Source organism: Triticum dicoccoides, chromosome 2B, assembly GCF_002162155.2.
Source record: "Triticum dicoccoides isolate Atlit2015 ecotype Zavitan chromosome 2B, WEW_v2.0, whole genome shotgun sequence".
NCBI lineage: Eukaryota > Viridiplantae > Streptophyta > Magnoliopsida > Poales > Poaceae > Triticum > Triticum dicoccoides.
Genome location: NC_041383.1, coordinates 776,024,395 through 776,043,201, shown reverse-complemented (window position 1 = coordinate 776,043,201; position 18,807 = coordinate 776,024,395). Strand labels below are relative to the sequence as shown.

The 18,807-nt window shown below is 48.6% G+C and overlaps 1 protein-coding gene and 1 pseudogene across 1 annotated transcript; both read right to left on the bottom strand.

Annotated features, from left to right (window-relative positions):
- Positions 1-293: 293 nt before the first annotated feature.
- Positions 294-1,897, bottom strand: LOC119368747 (annotated as a pseudogene).
- Positions 1,898-7,359: 5,462 nt separating this feature from the next.
- LOC119368744 (syn-copalyl diphosphate synthase, chloroplastic-like) lies at positions 7,360-13,056 on the bottom strand. The gene is made up of 14 exons (XM_037633910.1): positions 12,948-13,056; positions 11,492-11,574; positions 11,060-11,366; positions 10,778-10,961; positions 10,473-10,693; positions 10,166-10,286; positions 9,606-9,718; positions 8,992-9,230; positions 8,755-8,870; positions 8,503-8,601; positions 8,234-8,407; positions 7,999-8,086; positions 7,687-7,893; positions 7,360-7,578 (listed from the first exon to the last, which is right to left on the bottom strand). The coding sequence occupies exons 1-14, from the start codon at positions 13,054-13,056 to the stop codon at positions 7,360-7,362; spliced, it is 2,280 nt and encodes a 759-aa protein (XP_037489807.1).
- Positions 13,057-18,807: the final 5,751 nt, after the last annotated feature.

The following is an 18,807-nucleotide window of genomic DNA, read 5'->3' as shown; positions in this document are numbered from 1 at the left end:
AGCCTGTGGCAGTCTTGGTGGCGTGGGCGAGCCGTTGGAGTCGTTGCATGGTGGGGTCGCCACGTCAGGTGTGCTGACATTCAAGGGTAGCTAATAACTGCAACTGAATCAGGTATTTTCATAGACACGACTCAAGCAACCAATCTTTGCAGATTACTTAGCACGCTGCTCTGAGAGAAAACAAAAATCACCTACTTTCTTTCACACTGCAGCCTTCTTGACATGAATACCAATCCAGAAAATAAATTTCAGTAAGACTGCAATACTGAAGTTGAACTGCATCTGGTTTTGTATTAAACCAGATCAAGATTTGGACCATCCTCCAGTCTCAGCTCATCAACAAGCATGTTGAGGAGTTGCTAAATATCCTCCACACCATGTTGTGGTTCTTCCCCTGCATAGAATTCAAGAACTCTACCCCTAACCTCAAACTAGCTGCAACCTGGAACATTGTTCAAACCCCTTTCACTTATCAGCCCTCTCATCCATGCAGGGTCATCCAATTCCAATCTATCTGAGATTGCATATATCTTGGATGAAACCACGTAGTTCCACGAGTTTGGGGGCTCCAGCAGCATGATCCTGTTGATGACCCAAGCGCCGACCTCAACATTTATACATTTCTGACAAGCGGCGAGCAAAACCCCCAACATCACTGCATCTGCCTCACCAGGGATCTTCTCAATCAAATCCCATGATTCTTCTAAATGTCCGGCACATGCCAGTAAATCAACCACGCATGACTCGACCTTGGGAAAGATTTCGAGCTCAGTTGTCAGGGAACTGAACCAACGCCGACCGTCTTTCAGTAACCCTGCATGCAGAGTTGTAGACAAGCAGAAAGCACTCCTATGAAAGTGATGTCATGTGGCTGGAGCCCTTCCTCATTTCTCATCAGTTCAAACTGCTGAATAGCTTCATGGCCTCTCCCATTAAAGGCAAGACCACAAATCAAGGCGTTCCATGAGGCTTCTTTCTTGCATGGCAATTTCCCAAATGCTTGTATGACTCTGGTGAGATTTCCACACTTTGAGTGCATATCCACCAAAGCAGTCCCAATGTAGACATTGGTGTAGAAGCCTCTTTTTGAGGCATAGCTGGCGAGTCAGTGCCTAGCTCCAGAGCACCCCAACCAGGGTTATCTTATATGGACGCGCCTCTTCTTGTCGCATGCTGTGAAACAATGAAATGGCTTCCTTTGACATGCCGTAGCCGTACTTCGCATGCCTGCATTATCATACACACCATACACAAATGGTCAGGCCAGATAAGATTACTTACATTCATCAGAAACTATTTTTAAATGAGAACCAATGTGGATCCATCGATACTTGCCTGGTGATCATAGCACTCCAAGCGACGTTATCCTTGTCAACGATGCCATCGAAAACTCTTTGAGCCTCCGCCACCTCCCCGCACTTCTCATAGATCCTAATGAAAGCTGAGCCGACGAGTGATCCCACCTCAATGCCCACACATTTCACCTAGTCCTCCAACCACCTACCAAGCACCAAGGCTCCAGCATCCCTGCACACTGCAGGCACAATCGCCATCGTCACCGCTTTGGGTGCCACCGCACGCTCGGCAACCATTGCACGAAACATCTGCGCCACATCAGTGTCATACCCGCCCGCTCATACTACACTTTTATCATGGAGTTCCAAGAGACAACATCCCATTAGGGAATTCTATCGAACACCTTGGGATCGGCGCGGGGACAGACGAGGTTGGAGTACATGGTGATGCGGGAATGCTCGGTGTGGTCATGGATCTGCAGCCCCAGCTTCTGCAGGAGCGTGTGCGCAGAGACGGCGAAGGTAGGCGCCGGGCACCGGGCCGCGGCGAGGAGGAGGAACGGGAGAGTGTAGGCACCGGGGCGGACCACGGAGGAGAGCATTAGAGCATCTCCAGTCGCGGCCCCAACAGGCCCTCCCCATGCGTTTTTGCCGTGCCGGCGCCCAAAATTCGGCTCAATTGCGTCCCCAGGAACCCATTTTTCGTCGGCTTGGGCCGAAATCGGCGCCGGCAGCCCTAGGCCGAACCCGGTGCACTGGGGGCGCTCATGGGCGCTGGGGCGAGGGGTTTTGGCGCGAAAGATCGGCGGGCCCGCCGAGTCAGCGGCACGCGCCTCGTCTTCCCCAGAACGCCTCGGTTTCCCGTGGGGAAAGGCTGCCGCCGGTCAGCCTTGCCATTGATTCCTCACGGGCGGGCAGGCGCGGCGACGCCTCCCCTTATGCCACGTGTTCACACGACCTGGGGCTATATAATGCAGAGGCTTCCCTCGCCGCTGGCCATACCAGCCCGAGTCCGCCGAGCCCAAACCAGCTGCCGTCCCTCCCTTCCGCCGCAGAGCTCTGCCGCTCTCCCCTTCCCTCTCCTTCCCCTTCTCTCTCCATGGCCGAACGCTTCCCCGGCGACGCCGCGGCGGCCAACGGCTTCGGCCGCCGCACGCTCCAGGAGTGCGAGTCCTGGCTTCTCTTCGAGGCGAACATCCCGGCGCCGCCAGACATGCGCGCCGGGCCGACGGGGTGGAAGCTCAGCAACGGCGGCATCCCCATCCCTCCTGTTCCCGACATCGATGCGTGCCCCGGCGTCTTCGCCGCCGAGGTCGACCGCGTGCGGTTTTCCCTGTCGGAGGAGCAACGTGCCCTCCCCCAGTATGCCGCCGACAACCACGCGGCTTGGACGAAATATTTCCAGCGGCGGCAGGCGCAGAGACTGGCGTCCACCAATGGGGCGCTGATGGTCGGCAGCACAAAGAACAACGACGACCACCGCGTCTGGTGGGGGGTCCCCGGCCGCACCCTGCACGAGGTGATCGCACACCTCAAGGTCGGCAACAACCCGCCGCTGGCGTACCCAACCGCGGTGGTCATGCCGGCCCCTCACCGGAGCGCCGGGCCGTGGGTGCCCAGGAGGTTCGCCGCCTCCTCCTCCTCCCACTCTTCCTCCTCCTCCTCCTCCCACTCTTCCTCCTCCTCCTCCTTCCACTCTTCCTCCTCCTCCCTCTCCTCCTCCCACTCTTCCGGCTCGCCGGCGCTCTTCGGCGTCAAGGCAGAGCCCGCCGTGAAGACGCCGCTCGGCTGACGCACCTGCAGCGCCGGCATCGTCATCAACGAGGGCGGCCGGCGTGCCACCTCCTCGGCTCCTTCGCGTTTCATCAAGCCCAAGATGGAGCCGGGCCTCACCGCCGTCAAGCCGGAGTCAGGGCTCCCCGTCGTGAAGACGGATCCCGTCAAGGAGGAGGCGCTCGACGACGAAGCGGCCCTCAAATGGGCGCGCGACGACTGGGTGCAGACGGAGAGGGAGCGCCAGCGCACCGCCTTCGCGTGGTTCAAAGCTCGCCGCCGTGGCCGGGACGAGGAAGGCATCGTCGTCCTCGTCGACAGCGACGACGACGATGATGCGCCGCCACCGCCTGTCTGCCATGGAGACGGCGGGCAGGGGTCCAGCAGCAGCGGCCGCGGCATCAAGAAGGAGAAGGCCGACAACGACGACGAGGACGACGACGATGTTGGCGACTTAGCCGCGCTGATCGACTTCGTCCCCCCGTAGTTTGCTTTTTTTAATAATTTATGTAAAACACCGAACATGTTCAATATGAATATCAAGTTTGCCGAATTTTAGCCGAACTTTGCTGAATTCAAATAGAAAAATGCGTTTGGGGCAACCCTGGGGCGAGCGGTTGGGAACCAGCTCGCTCTCGCGCCGATTTTAGCGCCGGCTCGCGCCCAGGGGGCGCGTAAAATCGCTGCCTAGGGGGCCAATGGCTGGATATGCTCTTAGGAGGGAGAGTTGGAGGAGAAGACGGTGGGGGCGGGCTGGGAGTTGACCGAGAGCATGACGTAGTCGGAGGCGGAGATGGCGGTGGGGGCGGCCACGGAGGAAGCCATGGGTGACGTTCGTTCGTTTGGTTTTTTTAGCAACCGTTCGTTCGTTTGGTATTCCCCCGTTTCAGCTTAGAGCATCTCTAGCTGCGCCCACAACAGGCCCTCCCCAGGCGTTTTTGCCGCGCCGGCGCCCAAAAGTCGGCCCAGTCACGTCCCCAGTAGCCCGTTTTTCGCCGGCTCAGGCCGAAACTGGTGTCGGCGGACCCAGGCCGAACCCGGCGCGCTGGGGGGCACCTGGGGCGGTGACACAAGCGGAAAGGGGCGCGGGGACGCTTTGTCGGCGAGTCGAGAGCTTCTTCCGCCGTTTCTTCCCGCTTTCCCCCCTTCCCTCCCATTCTCTCCATTCCTCCCGCCAATCTCCCTCTCGCTCGCCTCCCAGCCCGCCGCCATGCTGCCGAAGAAGTACGTGATCCCCCGTGCCGCGACAACCGCGACCGCCTCTGTCGCCCAGCCGAAGCAGAGGAAGCCGAGGGCGCCGTCGTCCAAGCCACCGGGCATGACAAACACCGAGTGGATGGCGGAAGTTCAGCGACGAGAGGCTGTCACCGCCGACCGGCGGAACAGGGCAATCGCCAAGAAGGCCCGTGACAACGCGGCGCGTGCGGCTGCGGCTGTGGCGGACCAAGCCGAGGCCGAGGCGACTCGCGTGGGGATGATGAAAACCCCCAGCGGCCACGCTCAGCACGCGCCCTGGAGCCCGAGTGATGATGTCTCCACGACTCCCCACAGCACAGAAGCCACGCCGACGCCGCCCAGCACAGAAGAAGATCCGACCCCGCCAAGCGCGTGCACGCCGACTCCGCCGACGCCGGAGGCCGACCTCGCCGTCTAATGCGCTGCACGCGCGTCTTTTCTGTTTTGTACGCCGAACTTTTCATTCGATCGCCGAACTGTGGCCGCTCGATCGCCGGATTTGTGGCGTCTATTTTGTGAGCGGAAATAACTACGTTTGAATTTGCCGTGGCTTAGGGGCGGCGCCTGGTGGTGTGGCTAGGAGCTAGGTCGCTCCCAAGGGTCAATCTAGTGTCGGTCCGCTCTTTTTCGGCACCCTGGGGATGAACGGTTGGAGATGCTCTTACGAGGCAGACACCTTACGGCCCACATGTCTACCAAGCTCATTTCACTTTTGATAACACAGTTCTTAGCGGGCCACCGCAATGGCAACGCCGCCGCCACCAGCGTTCGTGTACCGGATCAGCAGGGGGGTGAGTGGGCGGAGCTTCAGCGCACCGGCGGGACGCTCGGCGGCGACCTCGACTGCTCCACCGGCTGCTTCCACGGTCAGGTACCGCCCTCCCTCCAGATCTCTCGGTTTGTCAGATTCTAGCATAGATTCTGTCTGATTTCTCAGTAGATTTCTCCCTGTACTGCTTGATTTGGACTTGGGCATGGCCATGGATTTCGTTGCTCTGATTATGCCCAGTAATCAATACTAAATGGCTGTTACTTCTGATTGAATCTTTCAGTTTATTTAGGTTGGTACTACCGAGCAAGCTATTGAAGAATGAATCATGGAACGAGATGTAGATCAATGCTATTGAAAAGAACACTCATATTACAACATATTATACCAACAGAAAATCAAATTCAGTAAATTTCTTCTACTGAGAAATTAAAATTGAAAATGATGCGCTCTTAGGCTGTATTTTGGTGAAAAGGGACAGACATGTTTATGCACATACTCTGCAATATGCTCTTACTACACTAGTTTTGAGACGTTTTTACTTAGGCCAGTAGTAGCTGCCGGCCAAATGACCGACCGACCGCCGGCTAGGTAGTATCCATGTTGTACTCATTGCTATTGACAACATAGTTGCAAGATGGATTGTCACCGGCAACAAGCCTTGCCAAAGAGGAGATCGAGAGACGGCATTGAGATCGTTGTGAGAGTCAAACCTCTCAAAGTATGCGTACCAAATCCTGAAATCATGTGATGCAGCCTCAAGAATGATGGTTGGATCATGATAATGCCCTTTGTACTGGCGTTGCCATGCCACAGGACAATTCTTTCATGTCCAATGCATACAGTCAATTGTTCCAAGCATTCTAGGCGGCTAGGCCAAACTCTCTTCATTTGCTGCTATGAGCCTCTGTTATCTTTATCATTGGGAGCCCTCAAATACTCTGCTCCATAGATTTCGAACACATCACCACATAATCAGCATCACATAATCATCTCCTACTACACTTTAGGATTAGGTCTTCCGCAATGAGAACTAGCATACTCATCAATGGCATGGGCTGGACATCCATAAGCATGGACTCGCACGGCTGCGGTAGTCTTGAACAATGTGCTTGCACTTGTTTCTCCCGCTGCATTCTTTCTTAGTTGAAATCAAGGATCATGTTTCTCCACGACATTTGTAATGGTGTTGAAAAGGTCTCGGTGCATCCCAAATCTGCGCAGAAATAAGAAGCATATACTGCATTTGACGCAAAATAACCCCTCACTAAACCATCATTACCCATGATTCTATCTTGAAGAAACGTCCTTGACCAAACCGTGAACCGAGCCTTGGCCATTGGAAATCCTCCTGAATAGACACCATGGCAGCCTCCAACTGAAACTCATCATCTTCTTCCTCCTCCGATGATGAATCGTTGAAAATCATCTCTCATAACCTCTTCCTCTACACAATTTGGGACCTTTCTTTGATGAAAACAGAAGAAAAAAAAGACCATAGAGGCATTAAAATACCTTGTGGGCGGACGGGTTCCAAGACACGGTGGCCAACGATGGAACTCAGGATAAGAATGAACGGCGCCGGAGAGCACCAACGACACTGGCTAGCAGTCCGTAGAGGCAATTCCCGGGCATGGAGGCGCTGAGCACGGCTATGATGTCGGGATGGCAGGCAGTGGTCTGCTTCGTCGGTTTCGGCACCGTCGACCGTCTAGGAGTTGAGGTGGACCTTCCTATGCCATCTCCAAGCTCGGCCAACTCAATTCCAGGCGAAAATGAACCTCCGCGGCCATCGGGCGAAGCTACGGGACAGTGGGCTCGTTGGCGGTGAAAAAGCCGATTTCGGCGCTGGCGAGCGAGGAGAAGGTGCAAGAGATGGCGGTGGGGCTGTGGGATGGTCGCGCATAACAGTCCCGACGCAGGGGGGTGGACGGGGCGACGGCAGGGGCGGAGGGTCAGTGCCGAGAGGGAGAATTGGTGTCCGACTATACCGAGAAGCTGCGGCTTTGGACTAAATTTAGTTAGGACGGCTGCGCTTTGGGCGATAAAAAGCTAGTATCTTTTTTGGATCTGCTAGCTAGCTAGCCTTTTAATGCCTAAAAAAACTTTTAGGGCATGTGCTAGAGATGCTCTTATAAGCAAAACTCTAAAAAACAAAGTTCAGCGTAGAGAATCTGGAAATGCCATATTCAGATCGAAATTCGAAGAAGGCCTCGTTTGTTTCCACATGCACACATTTATTTCTTGCAATAACAGGAACATAAATAGGACATAAGCGGATTATTCCTAAATAACATCCTGGAAGATGACCTTTGCGATGTGGCCATCAACTGTTTCAGGTGAGCAATGAGCCGAGTAGTAGAAGCTTTTCACCACGTGGAGAAATGTCTGCCTGGTGTCTCTGTTGATGCCATGGCAACCCTGATGAATTCTCCAAGATAGTTCTTGCATCTCCATGTCCACTTGCCGGTCCAAGTCGTCTGTGTTCTCCATAATTTCCCCATTCTGTTTATTTAATCATTGAACAATATTTGGTTATGGTTTGACAGATCACATACAACTCAAATCGGACACACCTGTATTCTGGACACACAAATGCATGTATATACGCACCTGAGCAACAACTCTTGTGGCAAGCTTGCGGCAGATGGAAGAGGTGAGCTGTTCGAGCTGGGAATACTCCCAAAGGTTCAGCTTTGGCTCGGCTGAAACATGCCTTCCTGAGCATATCTCGACTGTTCGTACCAACAACAGAGCTGTATCTCCTTCAATTGATCCATGGCTCTCCTTTGCAGTCCATGCCATGAGCCACTGCTTCCACTGCAGTTGCCAAAGAAAACAGAGGTTCAATGTTTCATATCTGGTAACAAAATTCAGCATCTTATAGACAGCTGTATCTAACTGGAGTGGTTTGATGAATTTTACAGCATCACGAAGACTGCTGGAAGAGTCATTGTCCAATGAAACAAGGTCGATAAGCTCTTCAAGATTCTTTGTTGAATCCTTTGTCCCCCTGCAATGCATGCACACACATGTTATTTTGATCAGTCGGGCAGGTACCAACCTCTACGTTTTTGGTTTCTTGATGGAAATCAGGGTACATTTGACCATCACTAAAACCAGATTCTGGAGAGGGAGAGCTATGATGCTGCATTCATACCCAGTGTGTCGGAAGTGAGTGGTCACCGCCTCAGCAAGCACCCACGTGCGTGCCCATGCTAGACGCTCTGCTGCTCGGCCAGATTCGAAGATGTTTGCTGAAGCTAAAAAGTAAGCCGTCAGCGCGCTCTTTGGTGTCCCACCATACCTCTGCAGATGGTTCCTGAAGTACCACCTACACATACTCTCAAGTAAGAATCTACTCCATATGCCAGGAGCTAATTAATCGAACCTTAGAATAGAGAGGTTGCTAAAATGTCCGTGACTTACTTTCTGAGGCCATTCCACTCAAGTCGGAAGAGTCTCTGATATTCTCTGAAATCAGCTTTTGCCATTTTAAGGTACAGATCGTTGCTCACAAGATTCATTCTGAAAAGTTAAGTGCCAGAACCAAGGGCGTGACAAATATATGGCTACCAGAAATTTCTGTCTTTCCAAACTAGGCAATTAAGTATTGTCCTAGTTTCACATGTTAGCTGAATATAATAGTAATATGTTAATACCACAAATGATGGTTATTACCTGAAGAGGACCTTGGCAATCCAAACATCGTTGTTCCCTCCATACTGATCCAGATACATCCTTGTTTCAATTTGTGGCAAACTTGCTTTCCAGGGGAAGTTTAGTGCGTAACCTACCTGGTTTTTAGAAGTACAACGCACCATAAAATTCATCATTACTCTTGTGAACTAAGGGAAGTACTAGCTGGATTAACGCACACATAACTAACTTGAATGTGCTGGCATTGGCACATACTACCTCGCCAGGAAGGTCCTTCGTGATGACCCACTTGTCATGTAGTTTGTTGGAAGCTTGTCTTTCTTGGAGGAATGCATGACAATAGCGCCCGGCCCGTGCCAGGACATCGTCGTCACCAGGGAACATGAACTGAGAAGCGCGATATGTGTTGTACATTGGGGTGACAGTTGCATGGTTGGTCTCCATTGGGAAGCAGAAGAACTTGCCGTCCTTCTTGTCCTCAAAGTGCTTAAACACAGCTGCATTGTTGATGCACGTTAGTCAAACTCGATCCAAGACAACATAATAGTCATGCATGCACAAGCGCTACCCGGTTTGTCTAAATAGAGAAACCCCCCTGAATTTCGAGTATAATTTTAACCATGAATTTGACTAACAAATACTACCTCCTTTCCAATTTGTAAGGCCCATGCATATCTCTAGACCAACAGTTTGACAAGTGTAATATATGTGAAGTCGAAACGTTGTATTTTCTAATGATATAACTTTTCTGATGTACAATTCGTATTACATTGATTGAATTGTTAATTTAGAGATACGTGTGAGCCTTATACATCGGAAGCAGAAAACATGGTTGGTGTACATTGAGATGCACAGGATAAATAGTGTTTTACATGGACTGACGATGTAGCTATGTTGACGGAGGAGACGGAAACCCATGGCCGTGTCATCAATATCCGGGGTTGGGCAGTGCGCGTTTTGAGCTAGCCCCTTTTCAGTCCAACACCTGTTCAAAGTGTATAAATATAGCTCCTCTCAAACTACTAGCACACTAGCACACTAGCACACTGTTAGTTCTTTAAGAAAACAAAAGTTCTCTTTTAAAAACACAACTATTATTTACATCTGTTGGGTGAAAATAGTACAGCTGGATTGTTAATATTTTATTCATAATATATGCTACATGTGGGTGTGAATATATGCGCAAAAAATTATAGGTACTAATATAATAAATGGTCATGAATGTAAGAGAACATGTTAAAGTCTAAAACTTAACTTCTTAGCAATGAGCTTCAAAGTATTCTCTTTGTTCAAAAAAATAAAAATTCATTTATGTTTAGCAACCCATAGCTAGCATGCTACGTTGACTGCTTTTTCATATGAACATGTTACTAAGCAAAATTTATATATGAACATATATCTATGATTAAATTGTACTAGTAGATTGTGTCACCTGTAAATAAAATCTAGGCACTGCTCAATTTCACGTGTGAAGTGCCTTGATATCCCCAGGCGCATCAGCCGATCGACCACCCATAGCTGCTCAAAAATATCCAAAGAGTACGTGCAGGGCACTGAAAAGGGGAATTTATTTGAATGGCAATATTGTTAGTATATATTAACCGTTGCAAAGGACCTATCCTACCTAAGTGTATATTTTAAGTTTGTACAACAAGTACATCCTCGGTTCCATATTAAGTTTGTATTAAATCAGCGATACTTAGTACGAAACAAGGGAGTACTTATTTTAAATAAATTACCTCCCCCGTTGAACTTTTTGACGAGCCTGTCCAGAAAAGCAAGACATTCCTTGTCTCCGGTGTGACCGAGGGCTGCAGCTGTGGCAGCAGGCGAGGAATGGAAGGAGCCATCCCGACACCGCAATCTGAGTAGCTTTTCCCAGTCTAATTGCAAGTCTACTATTCCCTCCAAGCTATAAAGTAGGGTCGTTGGTATGGTGTGTAGTACATTCAGAGGTATCCTACAATTCGAGTCAGATGATGCTCAATTATACATAGACTATTCAATTCAATTTATAAATCCAGGTTTTTGTATGTATGCATACTTAGAGAGCTTTAGATTTCTCTTGGCATATATCTCTTCAAGAACCGGGTGATTATACGGGATGTCCAAATCCAGGTCCTTGGCCTTCTCTAGGATTGCTGGGAAGTTAATCTCGAAGCCACATGGCATCCAGTCCTGTTCTTCTTCTACTAACCTGCTCATATTTTCTTGGACAAATAACACACCTGCAACATAGATTGTTCTCTCTACATTAGATATTTGAAGAAACCCTGTGGACAACGATACAAAATTTGATCAAAAAATAACCCAGTGATCAATTTACCTCTGTCACACAAGTCGTCGCTGTCAATGTTCCAAGACTTCACTGCCACTACACATGCCAGGGTGCTGATAATCCGATCTTGGACCATAAAGAAAGCAGGGTCACCCCACGAACCATCTGGTAGTTGATTTTGTACAATCCAGTCGATGCATGAGGGGAATTGCGGTTTCTCATCTCCGTCAAAGTTCTTGACAAGGGCGACCAATGCCGTGTCGTAGGCTGAAACAGTCGTCGCCGTCTCATCATCACCCAATGACCCCAGTGCCGTCCTTATGGCATTGATCATCTGCTGCTTGCTTGGTTCGTCCTTCAGGAAGATTGATATTGGGTTTTGATCAGGGTTCAGTAAAGTATATGCACATTTGTCATCTTGTGTCCACTAGTGGTTATTCTGCTCAAAATTAGTTAATCCATATGCATATATATGCTCACCGTGTATTGTCCATATTCATCAACTGTCCATTCACGCTCTTCTGCCTCCAAATATGATGGGGATTTGCTACTTAGCACGAACCCTAGATATCAGGCATGTAAATTGAAAAGAACATGCAAGTATGAAAATATGGAAGCTTCTGTCAAATGAAATCAAAGGTATAACTCACCCCACATGAAATTCTCCACCCAAAGTATGAAAATATGACAGCTTCTGTCATATGAAATCAAAGATACTTAGCACTTTCCATTATTTCATATGACACAAGTCGTCCATATTGAACATTAATTAAAGGCATCTCTAGCAGAACTCCTATCTAGCCCATTAAACACGTCTCACCCCTTAACTCCTCAAATTTGAGGAGTTAAGAAAACACGAACCTATTTTTTTTTTAAAAAACACACGAACCTAACCAAACTCTCAAATTTAACTCACCCCACATGAAAGTCTCTCTTTCTCTTCCTCTTCCTTCCATGCGGCCAATGACGACTTCTTGCCACTAGATGATGTCCATTAGGTAGCTACGACCTAGGATAGGTTCACCCTAAAAGTAATTTGAGAGAGGTTTATCGTGCACGACGAAGTAGTCGAGAAAGTAGGTACATTTCATCGTCCACAGGACATTGCTTGGGCGCTTCTTGGTCTGAATCGGTTCTTCCCTCATCCTTCTCCTAGTGGTTTCTTGGCATGGTCCGGAACACAAGGATTCATCGGAATTAGTGATGGCGCATGGTGCCCATTTTTCCTTGTGCGTGAGGTTTTCCGCTGTAGGTGTTTGTCCGCGCGTGCTGCATCTCTTCATGGCCGGGGATGACTGGGAGGAGCACCACCAAGCAAGCACGATGAGGAGGAGCGCCGCTTTGGCCTGAGACAAAGGAAAAGGCGAAAAAGTGAAGAAAAAAAGTTCAGCAAATTCTCGCCGGAACGGAGGTCGGCGGGGCTACAGGGTGTTGTCTCGCGTGCGGGGTTGTTGCTGGAGGCAAGGAACATGGCAGGGGCGGCGTTGCCGTGCAAGCGACCTGAGAAAAGAGAGAGGCGGCTGCGTGCGAGAGAGAATATTTTGCTGGGACTTGCTTTTGTTCTCCGAAAGTTAAGAGGTGGACCACCTTTGTCTACATTTTTTTGAGGAGTTAAATGTTTTGAGAGTTCGGCTAAATGTAGCTTAATTCCTAAAAATAAATCAAAGAGAATCTTTGGAGGAGTTGTGCCCTTTTAAGGCCCTGTTCGGTGTCCCTCCAATCCACTACTCTGCTCCCGGAGCTTGTGGAGCTGCAGTTGAAAATGACAGAGCTGTAGTTTCCTCGCTCCACAAATTTCGGGAGTTGGTGGATTAGCGAACAGGGTCTAAGTGTTCAGTAGAGATGCCCTAACTACAGTTATTACGGCAGCGCTCAAATTATTTCTCAACGAAGGCATGCATGCATTCACGTCAGGAGATTGATAGAACATGATTACCAGATCGTCGACGCTGAGACTGTAGGTGCAGGGAAAGCGGTTGCCATGGCATGGCTGTAGGCCGGTCGAGCACGGGAACATGCCAGCCTGCAGTGGTAAACGTTACCATCCTCCGAACCTTTTGATGTTAGCAGAGTGATGAGCTCCTGCTAGTCTGCTACCGCCATCATTTAGTATTTATATAAGGCTCCAGTGGACGAATCGCAATTGATAATAGAGACAAGCAGTGGCGGTGAGAGCGACGGCTGACAATACTTTTTATTAGGCTCCATTTGGGTGTAGACATTCAAGGCCTTGGCATTGAACTAGGAAAAAAATACAAAATTTCCTAGGACATTCGTATTGAGCTTCAAAGCCAGCTCTAGTGTTTGGATATTCTTGTATTTGGCACCTGGAATTCAAGGAGAGCAACATTTCCAATTCTAGGTTTGATGCACGGAGTGTAGAATTACAAATTTATATGTGTATGAACAATGTATTTTACTGTACAAGTATGAAAATGGAATCTGCACCATATATGCATATTTTCTTCTACGGATAACTCTTTAGTAGTGCTATCATGTGTTGGTACCTCCCTCGCCCCTCCCTCGTCGCACCCGTAGGAGACAGGAAGGGCTCCCCCGTCGCACCCGCCGGTCTCCTTCTCCCCCGCACTCCTCCTTCGCCACCGCTAGAAGGCGTGGCCGAGCAATGCTTGGCTCGCGTCGACGGCGGCAGCGGGGCCCTTTTACTCCTTGCTCGAAGGTCCTGCAGCGGGGCGGCATCCTGGCGCCAGGGCGGCGTGCCGGCATGGGGCGCATCGAGGAGGGTGCGGGTGGGCGACGTCCCGGAGTACCTCATGGTGGAGGGGCGTGCCTGCACCGTTGCCGATCTGTGTTGAGATCTGGCCCGATCTGGATCCAGGGGATTGCAGACGACGCGGGCGCCAGTCAGGGCGGTGCCCCTGCTGCGCGGCGGCGATTGGAGACTCCATGGCCGGCAGTGTGGCGACTGCCTGCAGATGGTTGGCTTCAATGGCTGCGGATCTAGCGTCCTGTCCAGATCCATCTCGGTTTGGTCTAGGCCGGCCGGTGGCGCGAGGAGGACCGGTGAGGGGCAGCTGGAGGCTCCCTGCCCGCATGCCGACAGCGGCCCTCATCTCCGCGGCAAGGCTCCATTCGTTTCCACCCAGCTGTGAGTTCGGGGAGACGCAACTTCCGATGAAAATTACGCCGACTTCGGTCATGGTAGATGATGGTGGCATCTATGACGTTGTTCCCTTCTCGAGGCATCGTTGTTGCAGGTTGTGGAACCCCACTCGTGATGCTCTAGGGGAAACCCTAGATCTGGATCTATCAGATCGGACGATGATGGCACCTTCGATGCTGTTGTCCCTCCTGGGGGCATCGTTTTGGAGCAAATGCTGGTTGGACTGGACAAGCAGAGGAGCGTTGTCGCATTCACCGCAAGGCTGACAGCAGATCCCGGTGGCATGGCGCTGCGGAGGTTCGGCGACGGACGCGTGTGGACTGATACGTGCAGGGTGGAGTTGTCTGGCGCCATGGTGGCGTCGACGGCTGGCCAGGCAAGGTCGATGCATTAGTTCCTGCTTTGGAGATGGACCGGTGAAAGATGGCGGCGGCAGCCTCTAAGAGTGTGCAGGACCGGTATGGGACCCAGTCCCAGTGTGTGGCTGGGCGGGGGCATCCGGCTATAGATGTTAGGATTTTGTGCGATGTCCGTTTGGTATTCGGCCCGGATATTCGGCACACCTTCATCAAGGGGATAGGAGTAGCAACATGTGTTGCCTAGATGGTGGTTTCAGGCTGACTGATGTATTATTTTGTATGGTCTTTGTAAATAATTAATAAAATGGCTGCATGCATCATCCAGATGCAGAGGCCGGGGTTTATCCCTTAAAAAAACAATGAAAATACACAAATAATCTACAAAATAGTCAAAACAGCAGTAATTGTCCACAGACATGATAAAACAGATTACAGACCATAGCAGATTACAACAAGTTTACCAGTCTCATACAAAGTATAAGAAATTATAAGCCGGAGCAGATACTTACATGCGTGCATACGATGTATAAACCACTACGGGTTTGATTGTAAAATGTATAAACTTAGGACGACAAGGCCTGGGAGGACGACTTTGATTCACTAGAGCTAATCTCACGGTCGGAGGAGATTGTGGAACTTAAGGGATATAACTAAGTTTTGTTGTTAATGACAAGAGCATGCGGGACATGCCAATCCCAGCCAGATAACCTGTGGAGTAAGAGATACTCAACATGCCAATCCCAGCCAGATAACCTGTGGAGTAATTAGCATCTCAACATGCATCAACGGGGGCAAACTAACGAAGAGAATTTGATCAGCTCGGATTTGTATGCCCATAAGATAACCCGAAGAATCCCCCAAGTCAATGCTCAAGTTAAACTCACTGAGATTCATGTATGTACTATCCTCATACAGAGCTAATTTCTATACAGTATAAATATCCACTCTAAACAGATTACAGTACCAATTCATGACCTCTTCAGTACACCTGCCTAATGTACGCGGTTGAGCTTGCCAAATTTAGGTGAGTCTGCATCTTAGCATCTATTCCAAATTTAGGTGTTACGTTGATTCTCTGGTTTCTGACTTTTAAGTTTTTGTCGCATACAGTGATTTGTCTAACAATATCATTTTCGATGGTCCATTATGAAACAGTAACAAGATCCTGGTTTAAGTTCAGGCAAGGCTACGTGCCTCTCGTGGCCAGGCTACAGTACATCAAACATGGACGCCTTTAGTACACCTGCCTGATGTACGCGCGGGTGAGCTTGCCAAATTTAGGCGAGTGTGCATATATTTCAAATTTACGTGTGATGTCGATTCTCTGTTTTCTTGCTTTTAATTTGTTGTCCCCTGTATTGATTTGCCAAACGATATCCCTGTCAATGGTCCATTCTTAAACAGTATACAAGATTCTGGTTGAAATTCAGGCTAGGCTACACGCCTCTCATGGTCAGGCTACAGTACATCAAACATGGACGGGATTGGTAGTGGCATAGCTAGGGGTGGACAGGGTGATTCACGGATCATCCTAGAAGTTCCTTGTGTCTAATATGTAGCCTCATGTCTTAAAAAATTATATAAAGAAGTAAGATTAGATGAACATCTATTATTCGATTGGACCACCCTCTTGCCTGTTGGGCTGGCTATGTCACTGGGAATAGGGCGAGGGAGGGATGGCCAAGGAGGCAGAAGACTGGTGGAACGGACATGGGATGTGAGGAACACGTTCGGCAATGGGGATAGGAGTGACGAGTAGTACATTGATGATTCGGTGAGGGAGAAGTCCAGGATACCAGAGACAAGAGACAGAGACAGAAACAGGAGAGAAGGAGGAGGACTGTGGGAGACGACGATACATCCAAAAGTTGTGCGGAAGCTCGCCGTGAAATCCACCCTCGAGCCAGCAGCAGCCGAGGCACTTGGCCATGTCCTGCAGCAGTATACCAGTACTGGTATACTACAGTCTTGCACCCCCACCGCCAGCCTTCCAAATGGCTACACCGGGCCACGCCATGCGGCCGATGAAGAAACTTATCTAACTATGTTTTGCGTTATAATAAGAGCCTGCAGGATGTGCCAATGCGAGCTAAATAAACCCGTTTTAAGAGCTAATTAGCATCTCAACACGCAGCAAAGAGGGCAAGCTTAGGAGTTTGATCAGTGCCGATTTGTATCCCAACTAGTATAACGGCTGTGCATTGCCACATGTTTTTTTTTGTTCTAGTTGCATATATATACCTGTATTGTTTTATAAAGTCTGGTGAATTTTTGGCCCCTTCCAAATATATTGTCTCAGCTCCTTTATTGATGGATTATTTTTTAACGACGGATTATTTTTTAACATCAGCATAATCCATCTTCATCTTCCTCATATTCTGCAGAAATAAACATTTGCGAAAACAAATTTGGCGGGCAGGAGAATATGCTCCCGAGACCCGAATTAGATTTCTCACTCTAAACAGGCTACAGTACAGATTCATGACGCCCGATGTACGCGGGTGAGCTTGCCATATTTACATGAGTGTGCATCTTAGCATATATTCCAAATTTACGTGTGATGTTGTTTCTCTGGTTTCTTGCTTTTTAATTTGTCGTCGCCTGTAGTGATTTGTCTAACGATATCCCTGTCAATGGTCCATTCTTAAACAGTTTACAAGATTCTCGTTGAAATTCAGGCTAGGCTACACACCTCTCGTGGTCAGGCTACAGTACATCAAACATGGACATTATTAGTAGTGGCGTAGCTAGGGGTGGATAGGGTGATTCATGGATCATCCTAGAAGTTCCTCATGTCTAAAAATGTTATATAAATAAATAACTTTGTTTTGTCTTTATTAGATGTATACGATATTTTTAGGTCACAAAAGTAGCAACAATACATTGCCACCTCACAAATCGGACACTTCCCCGTCCTTTGAACTACGAATCTCCCCTGATATTGATAGGTCGTTAAGTAAAAATATACATTGAATTTTTTAACCATATATTCAACCGATCACATGCATGATGACACCATACAAATTTGCTTAAAATTTGCAAAACATCTTAAATCTACTTAAAATCTAAAGTTCACTTAGCAGAGTGCATCTGGACGTTAAACGCTACTAACTGGAACACTTAAATGCCTATGTCTCTGTAGTAGCGTGCGCGTGTCATATATGGATGCTGCTAGTTTGTCCAAGCTAGCAGCGGTTCCTTAGCTAAACACTGCTAAGCTTTAATCATATAACTGACCCCCTTCGTGACTTGGGGAAATTTCCGCAAATCACTCGCCTGGCGAGCAATTGCTAGCCCCCGCCGCCCTCAACCTTGCATGGTCGCCAACCCTCCGAGTAGAAAAGCCGGATATCTGGGAGACAGATGGGCCAAACGACTGTTGGTTGCCCTGACTGGCCGAAGAAGAACATGACAAACGATCATTATTATCTGTCATTGGTAAATATACAGGTCAAATACAAAGCATTAAGAACATAATCACTAGCAGACCATTTGGAAGAATTTTACATAAGAGACGAGCGTGGGCGATGTAGATACAAGCATCCATCAAACAATTCACCCTAAATTTTTGCTTGTATTCGTTCCTTCCCTTCTTGGGTCTTTTCAAATAGTTCACTTGACTTCCATTTTAAGTTTCATATAGTTCGCTTAACTTACAGGTTAGAGTTGGTCTCTACGCCAATTGACGCAACGGGTCATCTAGTATGGATATATTATGATTATATGGATAGATTATGATGAAAGAACAGGAAAGAGAAAGAAAATGAAAATAAAATAACAAAATAAAACAACTTACTATGTAGTAAATAAAAAATTGGTTCACTTTTTGTAAACATGTGAATGTAAGATGATATATATGGATGATAAAATCAGTATGGAAATGCTTGTGATAATAACATAACTAACTAACTAAAAAGGTATTAAGAACCGAATGATTCTTACTAGGTAGTATCGAAATGATTTCTCACTCTAAACAGGCTACGGTACAGATTTCATCACACCTTTAGTACACCTACCCGATGTACGCGGGTGAGCTCGCCATATTTAGGTGAGTGTGCAGCTTAGCATATATTCCAAATTTACGTGTGATGTTGATTCTCTGGTTTTTTGCTTTTAATTTTTTGTCTCCTGCAGTGATTTGTCTAACGATATCCCTGTCGATGGTCCATTCTGAAACAGTTTACAAGATTCTGGTTGAAATTCAGGCTAGGCTGCACTCCTCTCGTGGTCAGGCTATAGTACATCAAATATGGACGGGATTGGTTGTGGCGTAGCTAGGGGTGGACAGAGCGATTCATGGATCATCCTAGAAG

Bases quoted from the DNA above. Each gene is read 5' to 3' on its own strand.
- LOC119368744 (XM_037633910.1), bottom strand. From the start codon at position 13,056: ATGGTAACGTTTACCACTGCAGGCTGGCATGTTCCCGTGCTCGACCGG. The intron at 8,871-8,991 runs GTAGTATGTGCC...TCTAAAAACCAG, and splicing joins CGAAGGACCTTCCTGGCGAG to GTAGGTTACGCACTAAACTT. The intron at 8,602-8,754 runs GTAATAACCATC...TTAACTTTTCAG, and splicing joins ATTGCCAAGGTCCTCTTCAG to AATGAATCTTGTGAGCAACG.